This window comes from Hylaeus anthracinus, unplaced genomic scaffold, assembly GCF_026225885.1.
Source record: "Hylaeus anthracinus isolate JK02 unplaced genomic scaffold, UHH_iyHylAnth1.0_haploid 11985, whole genome shotgun sequence".
Classification (NCBI taxonomy): Eukaryota; Metazoa; Arthropoda; class Insecta; order Hymenoptera; family Colletidae; genus Hylaeus; species Hylaeus anthracinus.
Genome location: NW_026534333.1, coordinates 6,727,018 through 6,753,040, shown reverse-complemented (window position 1 = coordinate 6,753,040; position 26,023 = coordinate 6,727,018). Strand labels below are relative to the sequence as shown.

Below are 26,023 nucleotides of genomic sequence, written 5' to 3'. Positions count from 1 at the left end.
ATAAAGCAGTCGCGAAAATAAAGAATAATTGTAAATAATTTGCAATGTTGTTCATTCAGTATTAGATTGTTAAACTCAGCAAATAAACAGATTTACTTGGAATACAAATTTCTATTGAAAACAAGGAAGCACTGAGGAAGTATACATTAATTTTTGAGGTTAATATACGAGTTTAATTGTATTATTCTTTAAAAACAATCAATAAACTTTTATCAACGTTTACGTAACCCAAATTATTTTTTTTATAAATAACAACGTTATTTTTGTCGAAAGTTTATTCAAAAATATGTAATATATTTAATTATTATGATACAATTTGTACATGAACAATGATATAACATCGCCGAAAATTAAAAGAATTGGTCTTCAAAATGCAATTTCGTAAACAAATTTTGTACTGAAAATTTTTGCGATCTTCAAATTCAGAAAGTATACATGTAATTTTGATATTATCGAGAAACTTATTTTACAAAATCATTTATAAATAAACTGTATGTAGTTAATGTTGTATGCAACTATTACTTAAATTAGTTTTTACAATTAACATTACGTTACTTTAATATTAAAGTATAACTATTGCATTCCTAAATTTAAAACTATATTCACAAGTGATTAATATTTATCAGTTCATAAATTGTTTCTGAAAGGCATAAGTATTGTATCGTGGAATTATCCCACAGGTCACACATATTTGAATGTAGATCAAAATGGTTCTGTAGAGATCAAAGTGTTATATAGAAAGGCACCCTATACAAGCATTATAAATGTAAAGAAGTTGCCATTATTGCAAAATGAGTGCAATGATTGCTCTTAGATTGGTTAGACATTTGATTTTTATATAAGAGCAAAACATTGACGTCATTAAGACTATTGCATTAGACAATTTTTGATATTTATGCTTAATATTAAATTATTTCAGTTTTCCGGCTGCTTAGGCTTTTCTTTATCAATGCCCAATCCTCGAGGATATCTGCATCATTTAGCATGTAAACGATGTAAGGGCCAGCAACGGTAACAGCTCTTCTCCTTTCAGTGTGATTTCTACGTCTTCTACCAGTTGAATTTAGCCACAGATCTGCATGAATATCAACATTGTTTCTGTCTTCTTCTAATCTGCGGATCTTTTCTTGTAAATCATTATGAATACAATCCCAGATTAACTCCTTTTCACTTTCAAAATTTTGTAATGCTGCCTGTTCTTCTGCTAGAAATTTGTTTTGTATATTTTGTAATCTATACTGTTTTAGTATTCCAGCTACTTCTGTTTTTGTTTTCATATTTTCTTTTAAACGTTCCAATGGCACTAAATATTCTTCAGATTTTCCAACCCGAACTTCTCCTAATTTTGTATCTACCTGAGTAATTCTTTCACGGTACAGCCTGAAACATTTATTATATCAAAGTATGTTCCTTTTCGATAGCTACTCACTTTCAATAAAATCTTTGTAACGAAACCAATGACTTACTGCTCTTTAAGAAGAGTAAATTGTCTTTCTAAATCAACTAAGTTTTCCATACATTCATTGCGTCGCCTTTCACATTCATCTTCATCCATTTCCGAAGAATCATCGCTATCGCTATGTTCTGCACTGCTATCACACGAGGCAGAGCTTTGATTACTTTCGTTACTGTCGTGCGACATTTCTTCTCCTTCTGCTTCTGATTCATCTTTAACGCTTGGCATCTGTCTAAGCATTAAACTCACATGTACAATTAAATGGTATAAGATCAACTATGCATTAACATGATTACTACGATACGTTTATGTGTAAATTTACGTTACAGTAATATAACCTCAAAATTAATGTTTACGACGTTTACACTCGTACCGTTTAAATAATAACAAACGAAATGAAGAATCATGTACAAATGCCTATGAATTGTATGTAGTACTATTAAAACGGAAAATAATATTGTAAAAACACTAGTATTTCAATTAGGAATTTGGAAACATTCTACCGAAATCGTATATAAAATTGTATATAGTATTTTAATATTTTGGTAAGTAACTTTATTACAGTTAATAATGATGTGTATACGTACTGTGAAATAATTTTATTTAGTAGTATAGGGCCACAAAATATGTAGTAGAAGATAAAATAATGTCTGTCAAGTAACACGCGAAACAACCATTTGTAAATTGATCATCTAAACATGCGGAGGTTTTGTTGAGCATGCGTCTTAAAATTTTTTCAAGATAAAGTTCTTGTAAGTTTATAATATAAATACCATAAATAATATTGTATTTAATTATCGATTGTTATATGTATCATATTACAGAAAAAGGTAGGGCTAAAATTAAAATATAAAAAAATATCAAACAAATCATATGTTAATAGTTAAATGTTAATAGTTTAAAACAAATTTTAATTTTCTGATCTCAGACATAAATAATATGACCTTAAAGTTAATTAGAATTTATTTGAAATAAAGTTTTCCAATTTCTAATTTTTTTACCCAGACCTGGCAACATCTAGCGGTAAGAAATTTGAACTATTTCTCGACAAGCTTGGACGTTTCATTTTAGATGGCGCCACTAATATATAAATATATGTGCATGCGTGTGCATGCGTATGAACATGTATATGTGATCATATGTGATATAAAATCGAGCATTGATATTGATGTTAGATGGCAGCACCGTCTTAGGGTCCATGAAATAAATAATTGATAATTATAAAATAGCAGTAAATATCGTACGAAAAGTGATCCTTAAGTGTACATTACATAATAACACCATCTGCTTATCAGAGGAAAGAGAAAGTGACATTTAGAAGTGTAGGAACAGGATCTTCCAGACAAATTCGACTGGATTCTACAGCTAGAGGGCTATGAACTGTTATGAACTGTTATCAACTCTCTTAGTTGTCAATCAATATCAGATTCCTATAAATAGCAAAATCCTGCGCTTTCCGTACAACCTCGACTCTAAAGCAGATTATGCCGAGTAAGCCTTGCCGTTAGTTTTGTATTATTAACCGTTAAATTGAAAAGTGGAAGATCTTTAAGGTTGATATACGATCTCTTACTTACATCCCTACCATCCATTCATCAATGGAAATTATTTATATACTCTGGTATCATACAAAGGCTATTTTTATATTAAAACCTGAGAAATTAGACATATTCAGTAAAATCTAAAACGTCCCTTATTAACAAACCTGTATATCATTATCAATCAGGTACAATTTATCAAATAGGTATCAATGAAATATCTAAAGGGAATTAAAAGACACGTGTAACCTTTATATATGTACATATATTTTGTTCTATATATACATATATATACATATATTTTTTAATATGTAATACTCCATCGGATATAATAATACATTTGGGCCTGCATAGAACAAACAGACAGATAATGCAACATTTGCATAATTGTAAAGTATACTATAAATTAATGTATACAATATACACATATTTCTCGTGTGCTTTCTCTGATTCGTGAAAACTTTCGATTAAATAGGTCTCTTTTTGCGCAAAAGGAAGGTACAACTCGTTTTGTGCATTTTGTTGTTTTTTTTCTTTTCATATAAAACTCTTTTTTTGTTTTTTATTCATTACGGTTAAGATTTATCACACACGAGACGGTTACGGTAAGAATTCCTTTACTCTGTAAATTTATATACGAAATGAAACATCCATTAAAAGAGACTGATAAGAAACTCGTGGTAAACAGAATTTTGAAATGATGTAGGCACTCGATTTTTGTTTACACGTAATTTCACTTTCATGGTACGGAGCCGTATTTAATGTATAAAAATTTATAAGTGATTCGCGTGGGGGTGGTATGCCTGTTTCGGAAGAGATAACGCGTCTCCGAGGAAATTTTCAATTATCACGAGTCGAGCAAATAGTTCCTTACCATACGCATCTAACGTGCCGTGTGCACAGTTTCATGTTGTAGCGGACATTCTAAACATTCTTTTCTTAATCCGCGATCATTCTGTATAACAACAATTTCATACAGGTTTTTTTTTTTTTAATACTCATTTCATGCAACATTTATCGCAGCGCCATCGTGGTTCGTTAGATGTATCGAGAGAAGCGATTCTTGAAAACATTAATCTCGTGAATAATATTCAATGCGAAACAGTAAAAGTTCGTATAAAAATTAATAAAAAGTTCAGAGTGTTCGAAGAAAATATTACGATTTTAGGAACGTGACGAAACGTTAGCCGTTTACAAATAATATTTTTATTGGAACAGAACGAGAGGATGTATTTGCTATACAGTTTACACGTAACAAGACTCGTCGAACTGCGAAGGCGCTGTATTCTTACCTAACTTGTCGATCGATCTTACTTCTGGTTAATAAGAGTGTGTTCACATTGTACACGATTGTAAATACGTCGTCAGGAATATATATAAAGGGTGTCCCAAAAATGTTGGAGTTCCTTGAAAGGGGTGGTTCGGGAGGTGATTTGAAACAACTTTTTCCTTTGCGAAAATGTCGGATGGGGTTTCGTTAAGCAGATATTAACAAAAAAAAACCCGACCAATCAGAGCGCGCGTATACCGTTGAAGCGGCCGCGGTAGCGAAGCTAGGCGGTCGCGTCAATGTCCTTCGTGCACGTCGAGTCACTTGTTCGCGTACGAGCGCGGCCGCCTAGCTCGTAGCCTTCGCTACCGCGGCCGCTCCAACGGTATACGCGCGCTCTGATTGGTCGGGGCTTTTTTGTTAATATCTGCTTAACGAAGCCCCATCCGACATTTTCGCAAAGGAAAAAGTTGTTTCAAATCACCTCCCGAACCACCCCTTTCAAGGAACTCCAACATTTTTGGGACACCCTGTATATAAGTATTTTGTGAACAATTTTTGAAATTAAGACGATTTCGAATAGGTAACCTTCGTGCAGGTAACGAAGCGTTCGTTTTTAAAATAAAAACCTGGGATATTCTAGTTGTCCGACCACGCTCGCGCTTCCTTCACTTCCAGATCTGATTAGTAGATCGAGATCACGTGTGGTCAGACAAGTCGAGTATTGCTTGACCATTGAATGCGCGGTCGGAGGCGAGACTGTATATTTATTTATATAAATACAGACGGTTTATAGTATTCACGTCGGACGATCGTGTATAATGTGAAAGGCGCGTTACATATTCATTTTCTTCCTTATCATTGAACACGTATTTTCTCTCTGAGGCAAAGTATTCGCCGATATTCCTGCCCGTCGATCGAGGAACGATAACTTCAGAACATCTTATAGCGACCCATGTTGCTAGGACAGACATATTGTGCTATCTGCATTACGTATCGTGATCGCACTTCTAATGCGAGAAGTAGGCCTGTCTGATTTATTTGAACGCGCTATTGCTAATATGTTTCCGTGACCGAGTACCGATAGGTAATAAATAGATGATTTGATCGTTCTCCATTCGTTAAGATGCGTTTGGTCTTCACGCGTGAAAGAATTGTTGATTGTACGCAATTAGCAACGAAGCCATCGGGTCTCGTTGAGTAAATGAAGTAATATCGAAAGAACGAGGCGGCAATTGTTTTGTAGGACAGCGATTCGATAACCTCGTCGACGAGCGATACAAATAAATTGATCTCAGAGAGAAACAGAAATAGATAAATACGGCGAGGAAGATACAGAAACAAAGGGGTCCCATGTTTCGAGAACCACCTAGGAAATTGACATTGCGCAAAGGGATACACCCTAAACGTTCGCATACTTTTTTTTTTTTTCTTTCTTAATCGCGAGTAAAAATCTATATAATTGTCTTTTGACGGTCAAAGATCGTGTACGTTCTGAACATCTTTTTGATTATACACTATAAAAATCGCGCGACTACGTTAATAATGGTTCGTCCGTTCGATGAGATATAGAAACGACGCTCTTCGCGATTTTCGTTAAAGTGGCTCGCTTATGTATGTATGACATGGTATTTATAGAGCTTGCAAAGGAAAACATCGACTCTTAATTTATATTACGTTAAAAAATCGTCGAGATATCGTAACTTCGGAATAAATAAATCTCGTTTAAATAAAAATAATTTATCGAGCGTATGCGAATCGCGTACAGAAAGCGAGGAATATAATATTTATGAGAAATAATCGTTCAAGTCTACAAACTTAATCGTTACCGATTTTCATTTGAAATACTTCTCCCAACTCATCCTTTTTTCGCTTTCTTCGTATACCTACTTTTTTTTATTAATACTTCTTTGGCTCAAATTTATGCATTATATATACATATACACACACTCACACGCACACATACACACATTCATGTTTACATAATTATTGAAACTGTTACGTTAGTAAATCGTTATCTATTATTAATGACCGGTAAAGTTTGCATGGACTTCAAAATAAATCTATTTTCACGTAGACGATTGAACTGATGATTGAAATTTGTTCGTTCACCTCAATGTCTTTCATTATAAAAGTTATTTTATACCTGTAGGCATTCGATATTTGTATACGTATTTTTGACGGGGATTTAAAAGCTTACGAATACAAACATTACAAGATGGTTTGGCAGATTGCAAATAGTGGAATGCGATAGCGTTGCAATATTGGATTATTTTGCAAAAGGGCATTCGATATACAAAACAATATAGAAGGATGCACTTAAGACACGTATTAACCTAACACATTTAATTTCAGTAATGGATACTCTTAACCAGGGTTTCGCAAACCGTTGCTTTTATGGCGTTATTGTTCTCGACTGTACAGGCTTCGAATCAATAAATACTTTTCACGATGGTAGGCGGACTTTTCAGGTTTATTTACGCGATACAACGTGCCCGTAGCTCGCGAATCCCTGGTCGAAACAATCACAAGTACATACTACACCTATAGTACATTAATTTATTTCAATCAACGCAAATCGAATAAAAGCTCTCGGACTGCTTAGCTGTAGCATCTAACTTTATTCCCGAAATACGAATTGGTCCATTTCTGACTGTAATGTATTTCCTCACCGCGGCAAAATCTGTTGAATTGATATTTTCTTTTCGGTTGAACGGACACAAAACCAAACCACGAGGGAGAAGTTCAAATGAACATCACAGTCGCCGAGAAATCAATGTAACACTTATTAATAATCTTTTTCGCACACGTGCCATTGCATTTTGTCACGCTTATAAGCTGCCTAATGGATTCTGTACTTTGTGAGAATACAGGTTATCGATTTCTTTGTTAGCCGTTCTGACACTTTCCAATATTGCTCCCTTGTAACGAGGTGACTTTGAAACGCTTCGTGACACACGAATTAACGGCAGATGCATGGACATGGCAGATACAGTGAAACTCGAGTCGTAATTGTCATATAGAAAAACGTATAGGTAGTCCCCGAACGTCGCAGAGGAAACGCCTAACCCTCTTTAATCTTCGCTACCCCGTGTGCGTGTGTGGCGAGTGAAAAATTTCGTAACTTGTTTAATTTCGTTTCTGAATTTCGGATAAAAGAAAATGACTCGTAACGAACTATAAACAGCATTTTTAATTCAACGACTTTACTTCGAATTTCGATGAAGCTTTCCAATAATGATTCTAAATTCTTTTAAATTCTGTTTCCCATTACGAGATTCTCAGAGCAATGGGCAGGGAACATATTTTATCGTGAACTATAGAAAGCTGTGCTACATACGCGACTTACGTAACCCAAGGCTCTCATGAATAAAAACACCAGTCAACTTCGATTGGTTCGAGGTAATTCTGATACCAATTATCGAGCGCACGCTGAAAGCCAGAAGTGCACGCGAATTCGCTTAAAATGTATTCGAATTAACCGCGTGTTCGACTCATTCCACGTTAAATCGACCGAGATTCGATACCACGGCCGCTGATACTTTTTATTTCGAACTCCTCACACGTGTGTATTTGCACCCCTGAGAAAATGTTGCACGGTAAAATGGAAAATTCAACGAATGTGACCGACGCATCCCCATCTCGCCTTTGATATTTACGCGGCACGTCGAGAGAATAACTTGCGTTTATAGTCACTTTGAAGCTGAAAACATGCTCTTTAGAATTACGAACAGCATACGTTAATTCATAATTACGTTAATTAATTCATAAAATTCTCATCGCCTTCTCGTGATACTTTCGCGTGCCAAAGTATTTTATTCTACGTAATGACGTTTCGGAAACTCCTTTTTCTCTAAAATTTCTGATTTCTTACTATACATGTTAGAAAACGCTGAATGTTTGGTAAGCATCGATGACTATGGTATCGAATCTCGTGGAATTTAATTCCGAGTGTCACGTGTCGGGAACACGAATTCAAAAATTAACGAATCAATGAGAAAACGTTGAGTCCTGCTTTGTATCTGGTCACCCAATTTCTTTTGTGTACCATATTTACGTCGTTCAAATTTCATCTCAACGATCCCATCGTTTATCGACAAATACAAACAAGCGAAATTAAGTTGAATCGTACAAAGAAGCCGACCGATGAACAGGAAGTCAATAATCCGAAACGATGCCGCGTTATTTATTCTTCTTTGACCGTCAATAGAATCCACGATTCGTTTCGTCATTTGTTTTGCGGGACGAAACGACCAAGTGTGCAATACGATAATCATAGTTATTTTTCCCACGTATATTATTTCCCATAACCGAGACCCGCTCGATGGAAAATAATTTGAAATCTAACCATCCGCAAAGCACCACTTGTGCTTCCGTAAAAAAGAACGTTATTCGACGTTAATGCGTTTACACGGTTCCCACTGGCTCGATTCTGCTTGAACGTTCGATCACGCAGATTACAACAGATCTGAAGAAATGGAGATATTTCGGAATAAACGAACGATTGTGCGATCGAGTGGTCTATTCGTTCTCTTTTTGGGATTGCTCGCTTCCCGTACGAAAATCAAGTCCCGAGGGACAGAAAGCGATCAGGAGACTTCCCCTTCGGACATTAAGGTTCCTTCGGTTCTTCGCGACCGAGACGACTAGGATTTAGCCGTGTCGGTCTGTGCTTTGTCGTTTTGGGCCTTGTTGAAGCCTTCGATCAGAGTTTCGATGATGAACTTTATCGTCAGCTTGTAAATGTTCTCCACGTTCTCTGAGTACCGATCTTCCAGGGTTCTCTCCACGGCGTCTAGGAATGGCTTTTCAATTTTCTGAAAATAAAATTCGTGTATTACGTATAACACGCGAAATGCAAAACGATCAAAGTTATCGCAGTTCCTGACGGTCGAATACTTTCGCGACCCACTAAATCTTTTCAAACTTTGTCTCCGCGAGGTAAAAGCATCGCCTATTTTCAGCAACTGTGAAATGTGTTCTCGTACCCTCTGGCGATTTCCGAAACCGCCTGTTGGGACATCGCGAGGGTGAGGTGCGGCGATGGAATCATGAAGAGGACGTTTAAAGCGCGGAACAATCGATGGAAGAAAATCAAAGAATCTTTTGTACTAGGAAAATCGTTCACCAGGAATTGCAGGGAGGCGAGTGAATTTTATGCGGAACGTTCAATTCTGAGAGAACGTTTCGAAAAAAATGCTCTATTAATTACTTGGATTTTTTCGTTCGTAGTAGTCGATTACGTTTGCCGTTTCGTAGGATGGCAAGCGAAATTTATGATCGGAGATGTACCTTCGAGGTTTGAAGGTTTCTATCCGTGATTTTCAGTAAAAATTTATGGGCTGTACGTATTTATATTGTTCGTAAAGTAGAGTAGTTTCTTTCCTTGATCAAAGCAGACGTCTGTTGATGGAGTTATGTTTGATAAACTAGAAGTAAAACTAGGGAGCGTTTGAGAACGTTTTAGAACACTTTAGTTAAATAGGCTTTCGCTGTGTCTGCCTTTTAAAGACTAATGGAAGCTGTTACGGCATCGTTGGATAAGGAACGAGCAATATTTTTTAATAATTCAGTTAATATTTAAACGTTGCGAAAGCATATTACCGGAAAACGATGTGACGTTGCCATGCTTCTGTTCTTAACCTTTTATTTACCGGCGAGACTTATAAGTTCCGACTGTTTCCTCGTGGTATTACTTTGAACGCTTTCAAACCTATTGTGACTTTCAAGTCCACTTCTACGAAGTTCTTTTTTTTTTTTTTTGGAACCTTGTCAAACTTTATAAGATTATATAAATTTTGAGAAATTCACTAAATAAAGGGTTAAACAACCCTTTTCACCTTACCTCCGTGTCACGAAACGACATTTTACTCGAATATACTGAAACTAATTTTCTTAATATTCTTAGTACATTTGCTAACGATATATCGCATGTAACTTACCCAAAAATATTGCGGATTGAAGCCAGGAATTTTCGTGTGGCTGGCACCGACTTGATGAAGGCAGGTCAAGAAGACGTCCATGTCGTCGAGGCCTTTGATACCTTCGTTGAGGGCAGACATAACTTTTTCCGCGTGTTGTGCCAGCTCCATGCTATTAGATTGTTGCTCTTTCGTCTTGAGTTCGCGAAATTGCTCGAACATATTTAACAATTCCGCATTTTCCTCGAACAACCTGCGAATACACGAAAACGCATACGCGAATTAAGACGCAAATTAACAAACGATAATCCATCTTCAATTATAGAAGAGTTATTTCATTAACGAACACGTTTCATGAATGAATGAGGCTCGAGAATATGGAGCACTGGACAGTACTTATGTAATTTATCACAGATGAAATATTTGTCGTCTCGTAGCGGTACGAAAGCTGGTACGTTATACTTGGCTGTGTTATCAACGATTATCAGGCAATGCGATCACGCTACAGGCACATGCCATTTAATGAGCAATCCTACCATTCATCATCTGCGATTGTGTCAAACAGGTATCGTGTCCCGTTATCATTCGTATTCCACTTCATTCCATAAACATTTGCAACTTGCCGTTCGCGATTAAATATGGAAAGGATGAACGGATGCGTGTGGCCCAATAGGATGTCATCGTCTACGAAATCGTCTAACTCCGGGAGGTTCGTTAAACAAAAACAATCGAATTACGGATCTTTCGATACATGAAAACCTTCGAAATACGAAACTCTACGTAAGACTACACGAGAACATCGTTATGGTCTTACTGTAATGCATTTTAGATATTCGCATAAACTATAACACCATTGCGAACGTCTGTCGAGGCTGATATGCAAATACCTAGTCAGAGAGTTCAAACTTGTGGCTGTAGTTAAGGACTGTGGTATGGATTCAAAGTTCTGGCTACGCAGAGGAACCTTTCAGAGACTCCCAAGAGTTCGGGCTCAATCCATGCGGTGTAGTACCACGCTAAAATTATAATGTTGGCTTTATTTAATTTAACACGTTGATCGCCATGTCACCCATATATTTAGCATTCAACGTATCAAATAGAAAATGAGCTGACCTGTCACTTGTGGCGTGATTAAGGTAGAATAGTGTGTTACAAGATATTCCACGTTAACTTTGGTAATATGGTCGCACAAGTTTTAGCGCTCAAGTCCAAGACTGGATCACGTTATGATGGAACTACGATGGCCTTTATTTGTTAAAATATTCACCGGGAAGGGGAAAAGGACCGAGTAGAGGCAGGAAATCGATCCAGGATTCTAAAAACTCTTGGACCTCTCCGCAGTAGGTATCCTTGGAGTACTTAGAACTCACGGGCCTTCAATTGTCCTTCGTCTTTCCTGGACACTCCAGATAACTCGGCCACCCCCTGACAAGGCCCACTTGTCTTACTTTAGAAAGCCCTTTTCTTTTATTCTCTTCCTCTTCTCTCTTCTCTCGTTTTTCTAATTTTTTTTTTTTTACATACTACATTGCGCACATTTCTATGCATTCGCATCGTGCATCACGCATAATCGTTCGATGAAAAATATCTGAAACCGTTTTCTCGAACACTCGGATCTCGTTGATTCGAAAAAATGATATTTATCGTTAGCGGCGGCTAATCTTAGAAGGAAGTAATAATAGTCATTTAAAAATAGTTCCTTATACCAATCCGGATCAATATATTCAGCCAAGCATTTACATTTTACTAGAAGAACATGAGAATAGAAGTTATTTTTGTACAGGACAGCTAGTTTTGCGTACGATAGTTGAATCATTTTCACAGATGACATTAAATTCCGCTCAATATGATCTAGCCTCGACACGATATACCCACGATCGATATAATATCGACGTCGACCGAAATGCTACATTTCTTTCCTATAATCTTATCATAACGTTACAAGTCAAAAGAGCTCCTCTTTTTACGTCTGCTGACACTCCAGTTGTTGGATACGATCTATTCTCTTTAAAAGCAGTACATGCTCCACTTTCTCTGCCAGCCACCGAAGAAAGAGAACCAGCGAAACGTATCTGACCCTTTCTAAAACTTCAACGTCCTATCGTTCGAGCATACAAATTAAAACTAAGAAATTCGCTTTCAGTTAAACAATAAAATCTTGTTTGTGGCGAATAAACGTTTCGTTAGTTACGAATTTTCCGAATGTATACACGCCAACATCTGTTTCGAACCAGAAATCGTGCAGGGGATTTTTTTCAACTGGTCGCCGAACGATCGTACACATTTCAATCTGTCGTTCATCAATCGTGAAGTGCGCTAGATTTTAGCGCTGCGCCATATTGCCGTGCCACACGGTCGCGTCACACGGTTGGTTGTGCAACAACCCCCCAACAATTTACAGTTATCGTTCAAACGGCGTGTCGTTCATCATTGCGTATCGTAAAAAAAAAAAAAAAAAAAATCTCCGTAACATCTATAAGTCTTCCAGAAATAAAAAACAACCGTTCGACTCCGAGGTGTACAATTTAAAGTAAAAATAAAACTCCACGAAATTACAATCGTTTGCGCTTTTAGTTGAGTTTTCAAACGCGCGGGCAACGATTGTAACTTTATCGCGTAATTGCTATTCGTGTAAACACCGTCATCCACAAATACGCCGATATCCCTGTCTGTTTCGTTTTCCTTTCGTAATAACGGGCTTTCGATTCGGTAAAGTTTATTTGAAACTCGCGTGAATGGGGGTTATACGTAACGATGAAAAAAATATCTATAAACGAGGAGCCGTCAGGATGGAGCTGACCAGTATCCCGAACATAACACGCACGTACAGCCGTTTATTGATTCCGGTGGTTCTAGCTGAACTAAGCGCGTCCGATCCACTCGCATCTCGGACGACAACGTCAACTATGACCAAATCGAACTTGATTAAGTTGCTCTGAAGCGGTTGGCTGATCGCCTTTCCGTATTTGAATACATTACCACCGATTGTTGGACGCAAATACTTGTCAAACGGCTCTTCGATTGCGAGAGGACGAAGCGATGCGCGCTGCGAATGCAGACGAGCGCGATGACGTCGCTGTGGATAAGAATGCTTCCAAATGGTCCCCGAGATTTATAGATCGGATTAGAAAACATGAAAAGGGTACAATTTTCGAACGATTTTTCCGCGTATTCGAATCGTATAAAAGTCAGAATAAACGTTACCTATGCCGACGTCGTAATATTTTCTATTCGAGTACTCTACTCGACGAAGCTGTCGCTACAGGTATGTAGACGTCGTTCGAGTCGCTTCGAGAGCTAATTAAAGCGTCTTGCAGCGGTATGAGGGGTTGATTAGGTTGCGTAAGGGGCTGATTAAGGTACTTTAGCAAGGAATGAGCAGCTTGGCCATGTTATCAGAGCAAGGAATGAAGAGCTGATTAAGCTATCTCAGGAGCTGATTCAGTTGTCCCGGAAAGAAATGAGGAGCTGATTAAGTTACCACGGTAGGGAATGAGTGGCTGATTACGCTACCTCAGGAGTTGATTAGCCTCTCAGCGACGGGGAACGCGACTTGTTCCATTTACACGGGCAAAGCTTCACGTATTCCGAAAATTCAATATTGGTGAGCCAACGGTAACAGCGTCGAACAGGTAGGACGTACATTTTAGTAATTTAACGTAACATAATCCTATCAACGTTGTTCCATTCGTCTTCGCAGTAATTACACGCCTTGTCTAGAGCTTACATCGTACAGTTGACTATGATTAACGATTACGAGTAGCGGTAGCGTTGCGAGTACCGAAGAAACAAAACAACGTTTCTCTTTCGAAATGTATTTCGTTTAACTCCAATTAACACAGACGAACGCGTCGCAGTATTAATATATACGTAGGGTAGAAGAACAAAGGTCTACCAACTATGCATTACTCTTATGGAATATTTACCAAATTAAGTATGGAAACGTTTGCTAAATTAATTACACCCTTATTTGATCTAATTTTTGGTTATTTATACTTCGTACGGTCGTGTTCGCGAGGAGGGCCGTACACACACGGTCGAAACGTCGAAATATAATTTTGTTTGAACAGCTCTGTTTGCTCCCGCTGGTCAAACAAGGAAAACAGGGGTTGGACATTTATTTATATTCATAATTACCCACACGGGGAAAACGGGAGACCATATGACGTATAGAGACCGTCACCGAGAGGGGTCAAGCTACCTTTGGAAAGAGGAGCTGATTATACTGTCTCATAAAGAAACGAGGAGCTGACGCAGCTACCTTGAAGAGAAACGAGGAGACTTCGCTGTTTTTGTGGAACAAGGATATACGTGCGGTATCCTAAGGAGCGAACAGGTCTTTGTTGTTACGCACAGTTGTTCTCCAGAGACTTATGGTACCTAGTTTCAAGCTGTACTTGAGTAGAATTTAACTCGAATCGTCTATGGCTCTATCAGTTAACGCGGCGATTGCTCAACGCTCCTGTGGTGTTCCTAACTAATTCCGCATTTCTTCCAAATAATACGCAAAGATTAAAAATACACGATACTTTGTAACCCGTCAGAGTTAATTTGTCATTTTTAATTTTTGTCGCCGAGGCTGTACGAAAGTATTCTTTTCTTCAGATTTCCTTTCCTTTACATCATCAACGTAACATCGTTTCGTTCCTTTTTCTTTGACCTGGCCTTTCGCAGCTCAATTTGCTTCTTCCCTACTTGTCTTTGTTTGCTCTTGATATAGCAAAGTTTTCTGGAGGGTACAAGTTAATATAGCGGATTTCCGTCAGTTTCTTCCTTTAGGGTAGCCAAGTAATCGGACACTTGGCAAAGTTTTTTCTTAATGAAAACAGCAAACGTAGAACCCAGGTGCTTTCCGTATACTACTCGCGACGAAAAGTCAGCTCGATAAGAATTTTTCCATAGCCGAATTTAAAGCGATTCGAGTACATGAACAGAATCGTTTGAGTGCACTCGTTTGTGACATCTCCGCTGTGAGGTTGAGTGGCGAAGGATCGTGGTCTCCATTTATAATTACTTTATCGCGCATTTAATACGGGTTTCCCCACTGCGAACCCCAAAGCTCCCACGTATGTGTCTTTCGCGTACCTCGAACCAATCTCGCGCACGCGTACATCGTAAACGGTTCTCCAAGGGATGGTGCTGTTTTAAATGGTATGAAATATGTCCAATTTCTTGATGGAAGAATGAGAGACCCTTATTCTATTAAATTTAATCTGAAATACGTGTACGATTATTACATACGATTTTTATTTTTATTTCAGAAAATATGGAGCCCGAGGTCGGGTATTCTTTTGGCCAGGCGTCTATATTAATTAATTTAGGCGTTCGTATAGTAAGGACTGTTGTATTTTAAGTACCAGAAAGGATGCAGTTTATAAACTAAGAAGAAAGGCGTTTAAATCGAGGTCGCTGCAGTATCTCCAAACGCTATTGATGTCGTTTCAGTAACGCGTTCTTCATTGGAAGTCCTATATGAATAGAATCTAATGGTGTCAGGTCAAGCAATCGAAACACGCGATGAACTTAATCGTGTAAAAATACTACGAAATATTCTTCGAGGTTTGTTCCGACGAAAATTTAGTGAAACCTGTAATCGCCTTCTAAAGCAATTTTTAATTTACGTCCGATTATGTATAATTTTTTCTTGGACCTTGGTGAAGCGTACGGGACGTTCGCGAAGCGTTCGATTAAGTACATTCGACGTTCACGAAGATAAAGGAGGATGGCAAGCGAAACAATGAAAAGGATTTGTAATGGATAGTGGGAGGATGGAACGAGATTGAAAGAAACGCGGGGTGCGTCGAAATCGAAAAATATAACAGGTGAAAGAGGAAAATCAAAGAAACATGATAGACTCATTTTCGCGTCGATGCGTTCTCAAACAACCATGAGTGTACTATTTCTGCGCTTGGTCACGTGAATGGTCTGAAAATGCCAATACGAGGAAGTCCATTGTTCGCCAGCAGGCGGAGGGTAAAGGAAAAACAACGACTACGCGAGTTTCACGTAGAACTTTAACATCGCGGACGTTTGTTAACAACGGAAAAAGTGACTGTGCAGCATTTAGGTATCAAATGTCTATCGTTTGGGAATACTTTCTTCGTGCCATCATAGACCTAGAACCGATACGTCGATAGCTGGCAGAGGAGGAAATTCCACCGTGACTGAAAAATTTAATTACAGACCCCGATAAACGAGTTGCGAGTTGCTAAACGATACCGCTACCTCTGCGCAGCATTTTCGAGCTGTTACGGCGTGTCTGAAAGGACTTCTGGGGCCTCGCTTGACCACGCGTATCTCTAGATCAATTCACAATTTGTCTTGATGTTTCGATATTACCAATTCTAATTTTACTTTGTTTACAAACACTACCGCGAATATTGTTGTATATTTTTAGTAAAAGAAAGAGGTAGAGTTGTAGGGTTGTGGGCCGATACTGCGAGTTCGCACGTTCTTGAGACTTTTTCCTTCGGGTGGGAGAGATATTTCCTTCGAGAGCAATTCCTCGAGGTCTCGGCGCGAAATCGTCCTTGAGTCGAGTGTGATTCCGATCCTCGTTTATTCTGACCTGATTTTAAAGTAAGTTAATTTCTCCCTCGCACCTTATTCGAACAGGGAATTTCGATGGGTGCGGAACGAACGGTTCCAGTGGATTTCTTACTCGAGGTGAAAGATCTGGCGAGATATTGAACGTTACATCCTCGAACAGGAACGTAATCTCTCTTTCTCCGCGTTCGTTTTATATTTATCAGTATTTCTGCGCGCTCGTTGATTATCCGAAGAGGGGAACGAATCTCGCCGGTTTTCTGACCGCGATAAATTATTTCAGGGTACCCCTTTGTAGACGTATCCCGCACGCTCTAGTTACGTTCAGAGTACATCGATATCAGGAATCCCATTATTCAGTAACAAGCATATAGATAAAGATAAAAAATAAATGGAGAGGGACGTCGACGCGTGCGAGGAGACGAGGGTTACGAGACGAACTAGCGGAGAATAATAGAGGCCCGAGAATAGAATGAAATCTGAACTAGACGCGAGTGCGCATTCGGTTTGTCCAATTCTGCAGCGCAATTTCCTTGAATTGGAAAATTGCATTGCAGCGTGGAAACGCAACCGACTCGTTAAACTTTCAAAATTGTATCTGTTAAGTTTGCAAGAGACTCGAGCGGACGACTGAATTGTTTGGAGATCAAAACGCGTCTTGCTTGTTCGGGGATGTAGTTGTTTCTAAGATAATACGGACGGAAAACGTGGTTTGGTTAATTTTCAAAGTTTTCGGTTCGGAGAGGGTGACCGTCGGTGTATTCGATTCACCGACACTTTTCGGCCAAATTGGAGCAAGGTGACCACGGCTATCTAGCGCCTCATCCCTATGATACCAGCTAACCTTCGGGCGACTTGGATTTACATTTTAAACGGTTTCTTTGGTTGTACATTTTTGAAGCACGCGAATCTTGAAAAACATGTAGGTGAAATTGTACAACTGCTATCCAACGAAATGCTTTCCCAGTGAACTCTCTTCGTAGATAGAATGTAATTCAAACTGCAACGATAAGATATTATAATTATTCCGAGTCAAGTCGTCGAGCTAATCTCGAGGAATAATAGTACTCTGTGATCGGATGGCACCGCTTGACGTTACAATCGATAAACGTCATACGTTTCGCTGAAGATACGCAATCAAATACTCGTTCGTGCACGACAGAGGTTCAGGACATTGTAATTATGTAGGAGAATTGGCGGAGAAGGACCAATTGTGTGCGCCCGCGTTGTAGTTCCTTCAAGTGAAATCATCTATCATATGTCAGACGCGTCCTATACATAGAGTTGCGAACAGAATGTTTGCGATTTGAATGTCGCGTCCAAATATTAGCCTATTTTTAAACACGTGCGAGTTAAAAATGCGAAGAAAAGTACAAAGGACTTAAAATTATAATTTCTTTATGAAACAGATTGAAGACCCTAATCGTCGCTTCACCGATGCCAACAAGTTCCGTCCTAGGCACCAAATTGATTACACGAGAAGATCGTCGAGCGTCGAGTATAGGTAAAATCTAATATTAGATAACGTGTTATAATACAGATTTGGGGTCTAACCCTTAGCTAGATTATTGATTTTACTCTTATAGTCGAATATATGGGAGCGCGGTTGCCATGTACACATACTTCTTTGAAACACCTAACACAATTTCGTATCGCACAAGGCCTCTTTTTTCAGAAACTTCGTTTTAAAATTTTATACCGAAGAACCTGAAGAGACTACTCGACGGGCATTCGAAGAGTTAAAAGTTCGAGAGTTATTATCGAGAGTTCGTGCAATGGTTCGCCGAGCATAGTTGTACGTACATCAAAGAGAACTAGTTTCAACAATTTCTCGTTTCATAAATGAATTAGTTTTCGAGTATATTTCGTATTCCACCGAACCTTTCCAATTACGAAAACGTATCTGCTCAAGTCTTCGAACGGTCATCTTCCTTACGACCTCTAAAACGGACTTTACACAGTCAATTGGCTCGGATATTACACGCCGATATCTAGAAATCTATTGTTTCTCCATGAACAAAGAGAAGCCGACAGATAAAGAGGCACCGCGTGTATTTGACAGACAAAAAAATTGGGGATTGAATCTAGTATCTGTCGACGGGCAAAAAATGAAACGGACGAGGGAGCTGATCGTCCGAGTTAATTATCATCAGGGACTCCGGTACCGTGAAATTGATCGATCATTTTATTATCCAGTGAGGGCTGAATCTTTTTCTCGTGTCCCTTTAAGAAGACGAATATTTTGAAATTAAGTAAGAACAATTTTTTGCAACCGGGGTTGTACCAGCCCTCTCTTATAATAGAGCAAACTTTCAACAACTTCGGTTTTGTTTTATATACATTTAATTTGTCACGCAATTAACAGGTTATTCTGGTGTTACGTTATTCAACGAAATTTAGATCTCAATGTCGTGTTACAAGCCATTTTCACCGTTTCGGAAGGTCTGAGAAAGGTGGCAATAAAGTTCTATTGATATAACCGTATCGTCGTTTGCATAACCCTCCAGGGAACATTAATTCGCAAAATCTACTTCCATTTACTTTTAACGATATTGTGTACCACCGCGGATATCGTTATAGGGTAAAAGGGAAGATAAGACCAGCCCTTGGGATACCGATTGTCTCGGATATGCTGAATACGACAGCGGATCTCGTATAATATCGCGTATCTCTTTGGGAACATTGACGTAATCTGCGAATTGTCTCGTTAAACAAATCCCCTCCGTATTTGCCAACGAAATTCTAAGAATCACCGGGTGGCTTTACCGTTATCAAACTGGATACATTCCATGGAGTTTCGATATCAATCTAACTGCTACATAATAGCGAGAATGCTTCGAGTACTTACGAAATCAAAATTGCAAACCTTCTCTCTCTGGCTTACACACTTTATTAAACATCCGAAATATCCACCCTATACTTACACGCGAACTCGATACGCAGGGACACCTGATGTAATAATATCAGGTTGTCCAAAAAGTTCGTTGCGATTTTTAAGAAAATTCCAAAACACAACCGTTTCACCTTTTAAGGGATGTATACGTGTTCAAATCTGTAACAGCAAAAATCGACGCGGACTTTCCAGACGATTAAACAATTTGAATATTGCACCGAACCAGTTCAGTTAAAAGTTTCACCGTCGAATCGACGCTAGTCGTAAACCACCTACGAGTTTTGTCCTTCGAATCTTATATCGACCCTACAAACCTTATGAACATGTAGACGCCGGTTGGCTCCAGCGCTCTGGACACGGCTTTCCAGCTGGCCATAACCGTAAATTTCTGTTTCGCCGTGAGCGGAAGTCGTGGATCCGTGGCAGTTTGCGGTGGCGTCTTCACAGTCGCCAATTTGCCAAGTTCGCAGCCCATGTTCGGAGGCAATCGGTTTCTTCCCTCCGTGGAAATAAAGAAGCACTAACACACTCGCAACGATTCCTCGTGGAATCGAACAATTACTATGCTTTCCGGACCAAACCCGAGCCTGGGCTCCCCAATCGAGCCTCGTTAATCTTTGACGCGCATCAACGACACCTAACAGGAACCAATCGGATCGAAAAACGGCCGAACACTTTTAATTAAGGGGCCTCCAGGAAGGGAGGGCTCTGCCTCTCGACGAACTCACGGAATCACTGCCGTTTAAACCCGTTTCACTCAACGTTTTTTTCAAATATTTCCTTCCTCGTCGCGAGCCTGCCAGGGATAACACCATCGACAACGGAGTCTCTAAACGTTCATCACCGATCAATGGCGTTCGCGATTACCATTCTACGATCGTTTCGAGGATACGGGACGTTCGGTTGTTCTGCGCGCGTCTGTGGTTGTCGAGTGTCCAGGTTTACACGTGAGACTCGCGTTCACTCGTCCTTTAAGCTCCGAGCACCCTCAACAGTTCCTCATCGTAGGTCGTTCGACAACGTTTGGTCTCGCTGGTGGGTTCGAATTTCACTGATATCCATGCTCATCCGCGTCCTTCAAAGAAACGATTCACTTTGGGGACCTCGCTGATTCCATCGTTAGCGAACCCTTTTGAAGTTCTTCACGCTCCGCCGATGACGAGGTTCCGTTGAAGTTCTCCGCTGAAACAAACGAAAAGCAACCTTGGTTAGAACAACTTTTCGGTAGATGGATCCTCGAAGGGAAGAGGAACGGCGGACAACGGTGATAGGTGATTCGAGCTATCGAACGATTTCGGTTCGTTGATCGAGAGAAGAGAAAACAAAGAATGCACTCGAAAGAATGCTTTATCAAAACAGACCCGCGCGTTCGCGAGAAACAGAGGACCGTCTCCCTTTGTTGATTTATTACCCTTTTCATATTCGCTTTTCTACAGCGTTACGAGCCGTCGATCATCTTCCTCAAAACGATCGCGTTACCTGTACATTTTTATCTATTGATTCTGGTAATTTCATTTGATAATTAACAAAACTTGTTGGAATAATATCATTCAGTTAATGCAAAAATATATTATTCTACTGCCACGAATGCTAATCTTAGATTGACTTCGAGATCTCATATATAATACTTGAAAATCGGGTCGGATGAAAGTGATATTCCTTTTTGATAGCGCCAGTGATTTCTTTCCTCGGTAGAAATGAAAATAATGTTAAAATATTACAAGGGGTGTCTTCGAATGAAATGACGTCTGCGTGGGATTTGATAGGAAACGTGGAAAAGTTTGTGTAGACGTACGTTCGGAAATGTTTCCCTGAAGAGTTATTGTCGCAAAACTTTGCGTTTCATGCATACCACTCAGGAGACTAAGAAAATTGCAGTAAATAAAAGTCACGGACATTCTTTCCCTAGAATAGTGATGGCGTATTCCAAAAGTTGCTCGACATTGTTCTCACCTACTTGTGGATATTTTTAATGCGTTCTTTTCTACGATTTTATATGTTTGCTATTGTTTAGATCAACTTTGCTCTCCTGGCAACTGATATCGAAGGCAGGATTTCATTGGAAGGGGACGTGATCCCTGAAGGGTCCTCTAACGGATTTGGAACGAAACGCTATGATACATATTTCTCTACCAATCACGAATGTGGCCTCTTATATCTATACAATGTTATCGAATAAACGTTGCTCTTTAATTTTCACTAAATATAGAATTGCAATGGCGCTAAACAAAGTTTATTCTTTTTAATTAGAATTATTCAAATTTTGATCATTTATTTAAAAAAAAAAAAAAAGAAAAGGAAAAACTTCCATCCATTCAATTAACAATTATTATCGAATTTTAATTTTGCAATGCCATAAGAAGAAATAGTTTCTTGCTTTGATGGGTTGCGAATGCGTGTCAAGTGGCTGGGAACAAAGCCAGGAATTTTTGAGAGGGCATGCAATCCCCTCTACGAAGATATGAAGCTCGTGTCTGGATATGGAAGAAGAATACTTGGACCGACCACCCTTTGTAGATATGAAAATGGGGAAATGCTGCAAGATAATAATTTGGTTACAAACTGCATGCGGTTAAGACAAGTGAAGGGAACATTTGCATTAACAAGACCATGATCGCTCCTAACTCCGACAGAATTATTATTTTCAATTTATTAGCTAGCCACTTTTAAGTCCTCGATTCCCTTTTGATACCCTGCACGCTGTGCGAATTGAATTATGGTAATTAACAGGCTATTATAGAATAATACGAACAGCAAAGAAGGAATGGAGTTTCACTCATTCTCTTGGCATCCTCGGAAACAAATTTCTCAATTACGTTTCATCTTAAAATAAATCTGTGAATGCGAACATCGAATTTGTTAATTTGAATGCCATGGCATTACGTTTATTATATTAAATACAATGCATTTGAAGTTCTTAGTATAATTAGTTGCATAAAACGAGTTGAGGGTGGAACTTCACTGTTTCGTTTCATCTGCATACAAGATTGAAAGAGAAAACAGACTTAAGATAACGAATAAGTCTGCCATCTTTTTCTAAAGTGGTGGAAATATCGATTTCCTAGGAACATTTATATCTACTTACAAAGGACAGAGAAATATCATCCCAAAGCGATTAAATGGAGGCAGTCACTCGAGCTCTGGTTAAATAAGATTATAACAAAGGAATATATTACACGCTACTTACTATAAAACATCAGATATCGCTGCTATTTACAGATAAATCTCTTTATCTAAAAATAAACTGTGCTAACTTATGTAATACGAGTTAAACGTCATTTTATTCAATCTCTGCCTTTATTCGAACTTCGAAGCCACTCGAATCATCTCTGATAAATGTTATTTCTCAAAAATAAAAGAGAAAATTAGGTGTCCTGTACATCGATTAAGTCATCAATTCTGATACCTATCGTACGATTCTTCTCGATGGAATATTTAGTCTGATGGTTCCATTTCTTCTTCTTCTAAAAAAAAAAACAAAAAAAAACCAAGGCACTCGATTTGAATAAGATCACATCCCATTGCATACAGCACTTTAGATGAACGTCCTTGTTTATATCGCAACGTCCACGACTTCGATTACGTAAGCAAGAATGTGTACAAAACCCATAAAAGAACGTCGACGATAAACACCGATGCAAGCACAACGCTGGTGAACAAGGATCAATAATTATTTCGGACGAATTGGGAAGAATCGAATGGATCGATCGACACGAGAACAACTGTGTTACATCGGTGGCTAAATCGATGATTATTTTCCTTATTGTTCGTGAACTTAATGGGATTGTTTCCAAGGGAACCATTTCCTGTTTAAAAATAGGACAAAAGACTATAACGTTCATGGAGTGTGCTATGCGGTATACATTGCTGAGTAACAAACGTAAATTTAAATTCAAGAAAGTATTTATAACGATTACGAAAATATACGCAATCGCGCCCTCTTACCAGTCGTGCCGTGGTTTAAAAAGAATATACGTTTTTATGCGTAGCGCAATCACTCTGAAACGTGGCAACATACATTAAAGTTGTATTTTTTTATCGTAAGAGTTACCCATGTTTTCAATACTGTTTATTTTAACGAGGTACTACGCTTTAGCATTTCTTCGACGCGATAATAACTAAATTATATTCAGTTCTGTTAAGGTTATAGGAAAAAATGCTGCTGGCATTTACGTTTATCGCAACACACTGTTCTTCAACGCGGAAAATAAATAAAGCGGAGAAATATTAAAATATTAAGGTATAAAAGAATTACGTTGCTTTCACCTTGATAGGATTGACACGAATTCTTTGATCATTTAAATACGAGATCCTTAAAGGGATACGTCATTGGAGATAAATCACGAGGTGGCAATTGAAAAGGAATATCGCAAGGAATGGTTAAATTAAACGAGCGAAATTTCTTTCTCGAGAAAACGTCGTCCAGGAAATAAATTTTCAACAACTACAGGAAGAATTCAATCGTATCTAAAATAAAAAAATTTCTAATCATTCCCAAGGGAATGAGTCGATGCGCGAATCGTGCGATGTTCATATTCGCGAGCTACTTTAATGTTCAGAGAAATGAGCACGTAGAAAGAATAGGATGAGAAACGGTACAAACGCATACAAAGAGAATTAAACACAAGGCGACTTTAAAATTGGAAAATATACAAACGAACGTTGTTTCCTGTTGGGTGACGTTTCGCCGAAAACAAAAGAGACCGGGTAACAAAAACTGTAAATAAATCAAGGGAAGAGTGAAACGTCAAACCTTGCAAATAATTAAAACGAAAAGGTTGCAAGAAACCGATGAGAAATGTCTCCGAAAAACCGTTAATCGATACACACCAAAAATCTGATTTCAACAATACTAACAATAAGTGTACGTGACCATGCTTTTGATATTTTTCACGGCGCTAAATAACATTTCTAGAGGTAAAAACACCTCTTCAAAGAAACACTGATGTTCCACAGAAAAAGCGTTTTACACAAAATTCCTTCGAAGAGGTTTTCACCCTAGAAACCATTAAAATTTTCAACTAAAGCCAGGAATGCGATATCGCATGTACGTAATTCCTAAAAATCATTCGTAATGCATCGATGGTCAAACGTTCCTCTCGTTGGTCGTTCAAAAAAACGAGTCCTCGTATTCGAGTCTGCATCGATCTCTATTCCTCGCAAATTTACAAAAGATTGTCCACCGATCCCTTTCCGGTCGGGGCGAAAAAAATTTTTAGAGAAAGCTCGAAGAATCACCTGATACATAAAACGCGACTTCTCACGGCTCGCGTCGCGTATTCGAATCGAGTCGGCCGAATCGATTCGCACGATTTACAAACTTCGTCCACGCTTTGGCTGGCCTCGCGGCCCTCTGTTACTCGTTAGCGAAAAGCTGCTGGTGCACCGTGTTCCCTTTTCCTCATCTCGGGCCAAGGATGCGAGTCGAGGACACCGTTGGCGCGCACATATCCTCATCCGATGCTCGACGTCGCTCTTCCGCGTGTTTTAACGTTAGTCCCTCGCGTGTGCGCACAATTCCCGTCGCAGAGGGCGTTCATCCGCGTGACAAACGGTTCCCGTGGACCGTAACCAGGATTTTCGGACGACGATCCACTGGCACGGTTCCTGTTTTCTATCTTTAGAACGTCTCCCGGGGCTCTGGATCGTTCGCGAGGGTAGTTTGCGGCGCGGCCCGTGTGGCTTTCAGCCCAGACAAGCCGAGACTGAGGCACCAGTAACAAGTGCTCAGGACGAGCATGCACATGCGCAGCCACGATCACCCCCTTATCTTTTCGGCCTCCCCTTCTAACCCGCCATCAACGTGCCTCGATACAACCTGCGACCAATTAATCGAGCATTTTGCATTTTCTTTCCCCGAACGAGCCGAGGCCTTCTCTTGTCCGCCGCGAGGTGCGCCGACGACGAGGACGCGGGGTGGACGTGTAAGGGCGCCTGTCGAGGGTTGTCATCGGTTTTTCAAACCGGCTAACGTGGCGCCAATGCGAGATACAATGGGTGGGATGATCCGGAGGTTTATCTTCCGATGAGCGTGGGTTAGGTCTGCGTGCTGCTCGATTGCGAGGATGGACAAGGCTTTTTTCAATGAAAGGGTGCACGCTGACGGCGATGGCGTTCTTCGGGTTCTAAAGGTTCGCGTTTGGGAATTTTGTTGTTTGGACCATGTTTCGGAAATATTTAAATTTAAATGCCGCGTTTAGGTGGTTGCGAGCGATATCGATAACTCCAATAAACTTTATTTATATTTTATCAACGTAACGAATCGAAATGAAATATTTTACATACCTATAAAATGTCTCTAATACCTTACACAACTATAAAACTTTTTTTGTATGATGAGCTGTATAGCAATCGCCTACGTGTAATGCAAGTGCGAACACGAGTAATTTCTAGCATCCA

The 26,023-nt window shown here is 39.2% G+C and overlaps 2 protein-coding genes across 4 annotated transcripts; both read right to left on the bottom strand.

The window, feature by feature from the left end:
* Positions 1-234: 234 nt before the first annotated feature.
* On the bottom strand, positions 235-2,186 carry LOC128886603 (breast cancer metastasis-suppressor 1-like protein). 3 transcript variants are annotated; one of them, XM_054141638.1, is made up of 3 exons: positions 2,044-2,137; positions 1,467-1,700; positions 235-1,380 (listed from the first exon to the last, which is right to left on the bottom strand). In XM_054141638.1, the coding sequence occupies exons 2-3, from the start codon at positions 1,694-1,696 to the stop codon at positions 906-908; spliced, it is 705 nt and encodes a 234-aa protein (XP_053997613.1). In that variant the 5' UTR covers positions 1,697-1,700; positions 2,044-2,137; the 3' UTR covers positions 235-905. The 3 variants fall into 3 exon arrangements, with proteins under 3 accessions (XP_053997613.1, XP_053997617.1, XP_053997614.1); XM_054141642.1 differs by having other exon boundaries at positions 236-1,380; positions 1,467-1,684; positions 2,044-2,154; XM_054141639.1 differs by having other exon boundaries at positions 237-1,380; positions 1,467-1,688; positions 2,044-2,186.
* A 4,686-nt stretch (positions 2,187-6,872) lies between these two features.
* LOC128886605 (globin-1-like) lies at positions 6,873-25,325 on the bottom strand. Its single transcript, XM_054141644.1, has 4 exons — positions 24,863-25,325; positions 19,939-20,806; positions 10,207-10,438; positions 6,873-9,081 (listed from the first exon to the last, which is right to left on the bottom strand). Exons 2-4 carry the CDS (start codon positions 20,097-20,099, stop codon positions 8,911-8,913), a joined length of 564 nt encoding a protein of 187 aa, XP_053997619.1. The 5' UTR covers positions 20,100-20,806; positions 24,863-25,325; the 3' UTR covers positions 6,873-8,910.
* Between the last annotated feature and the right edge of the window lie 698 nt (positions 25,326-26,023).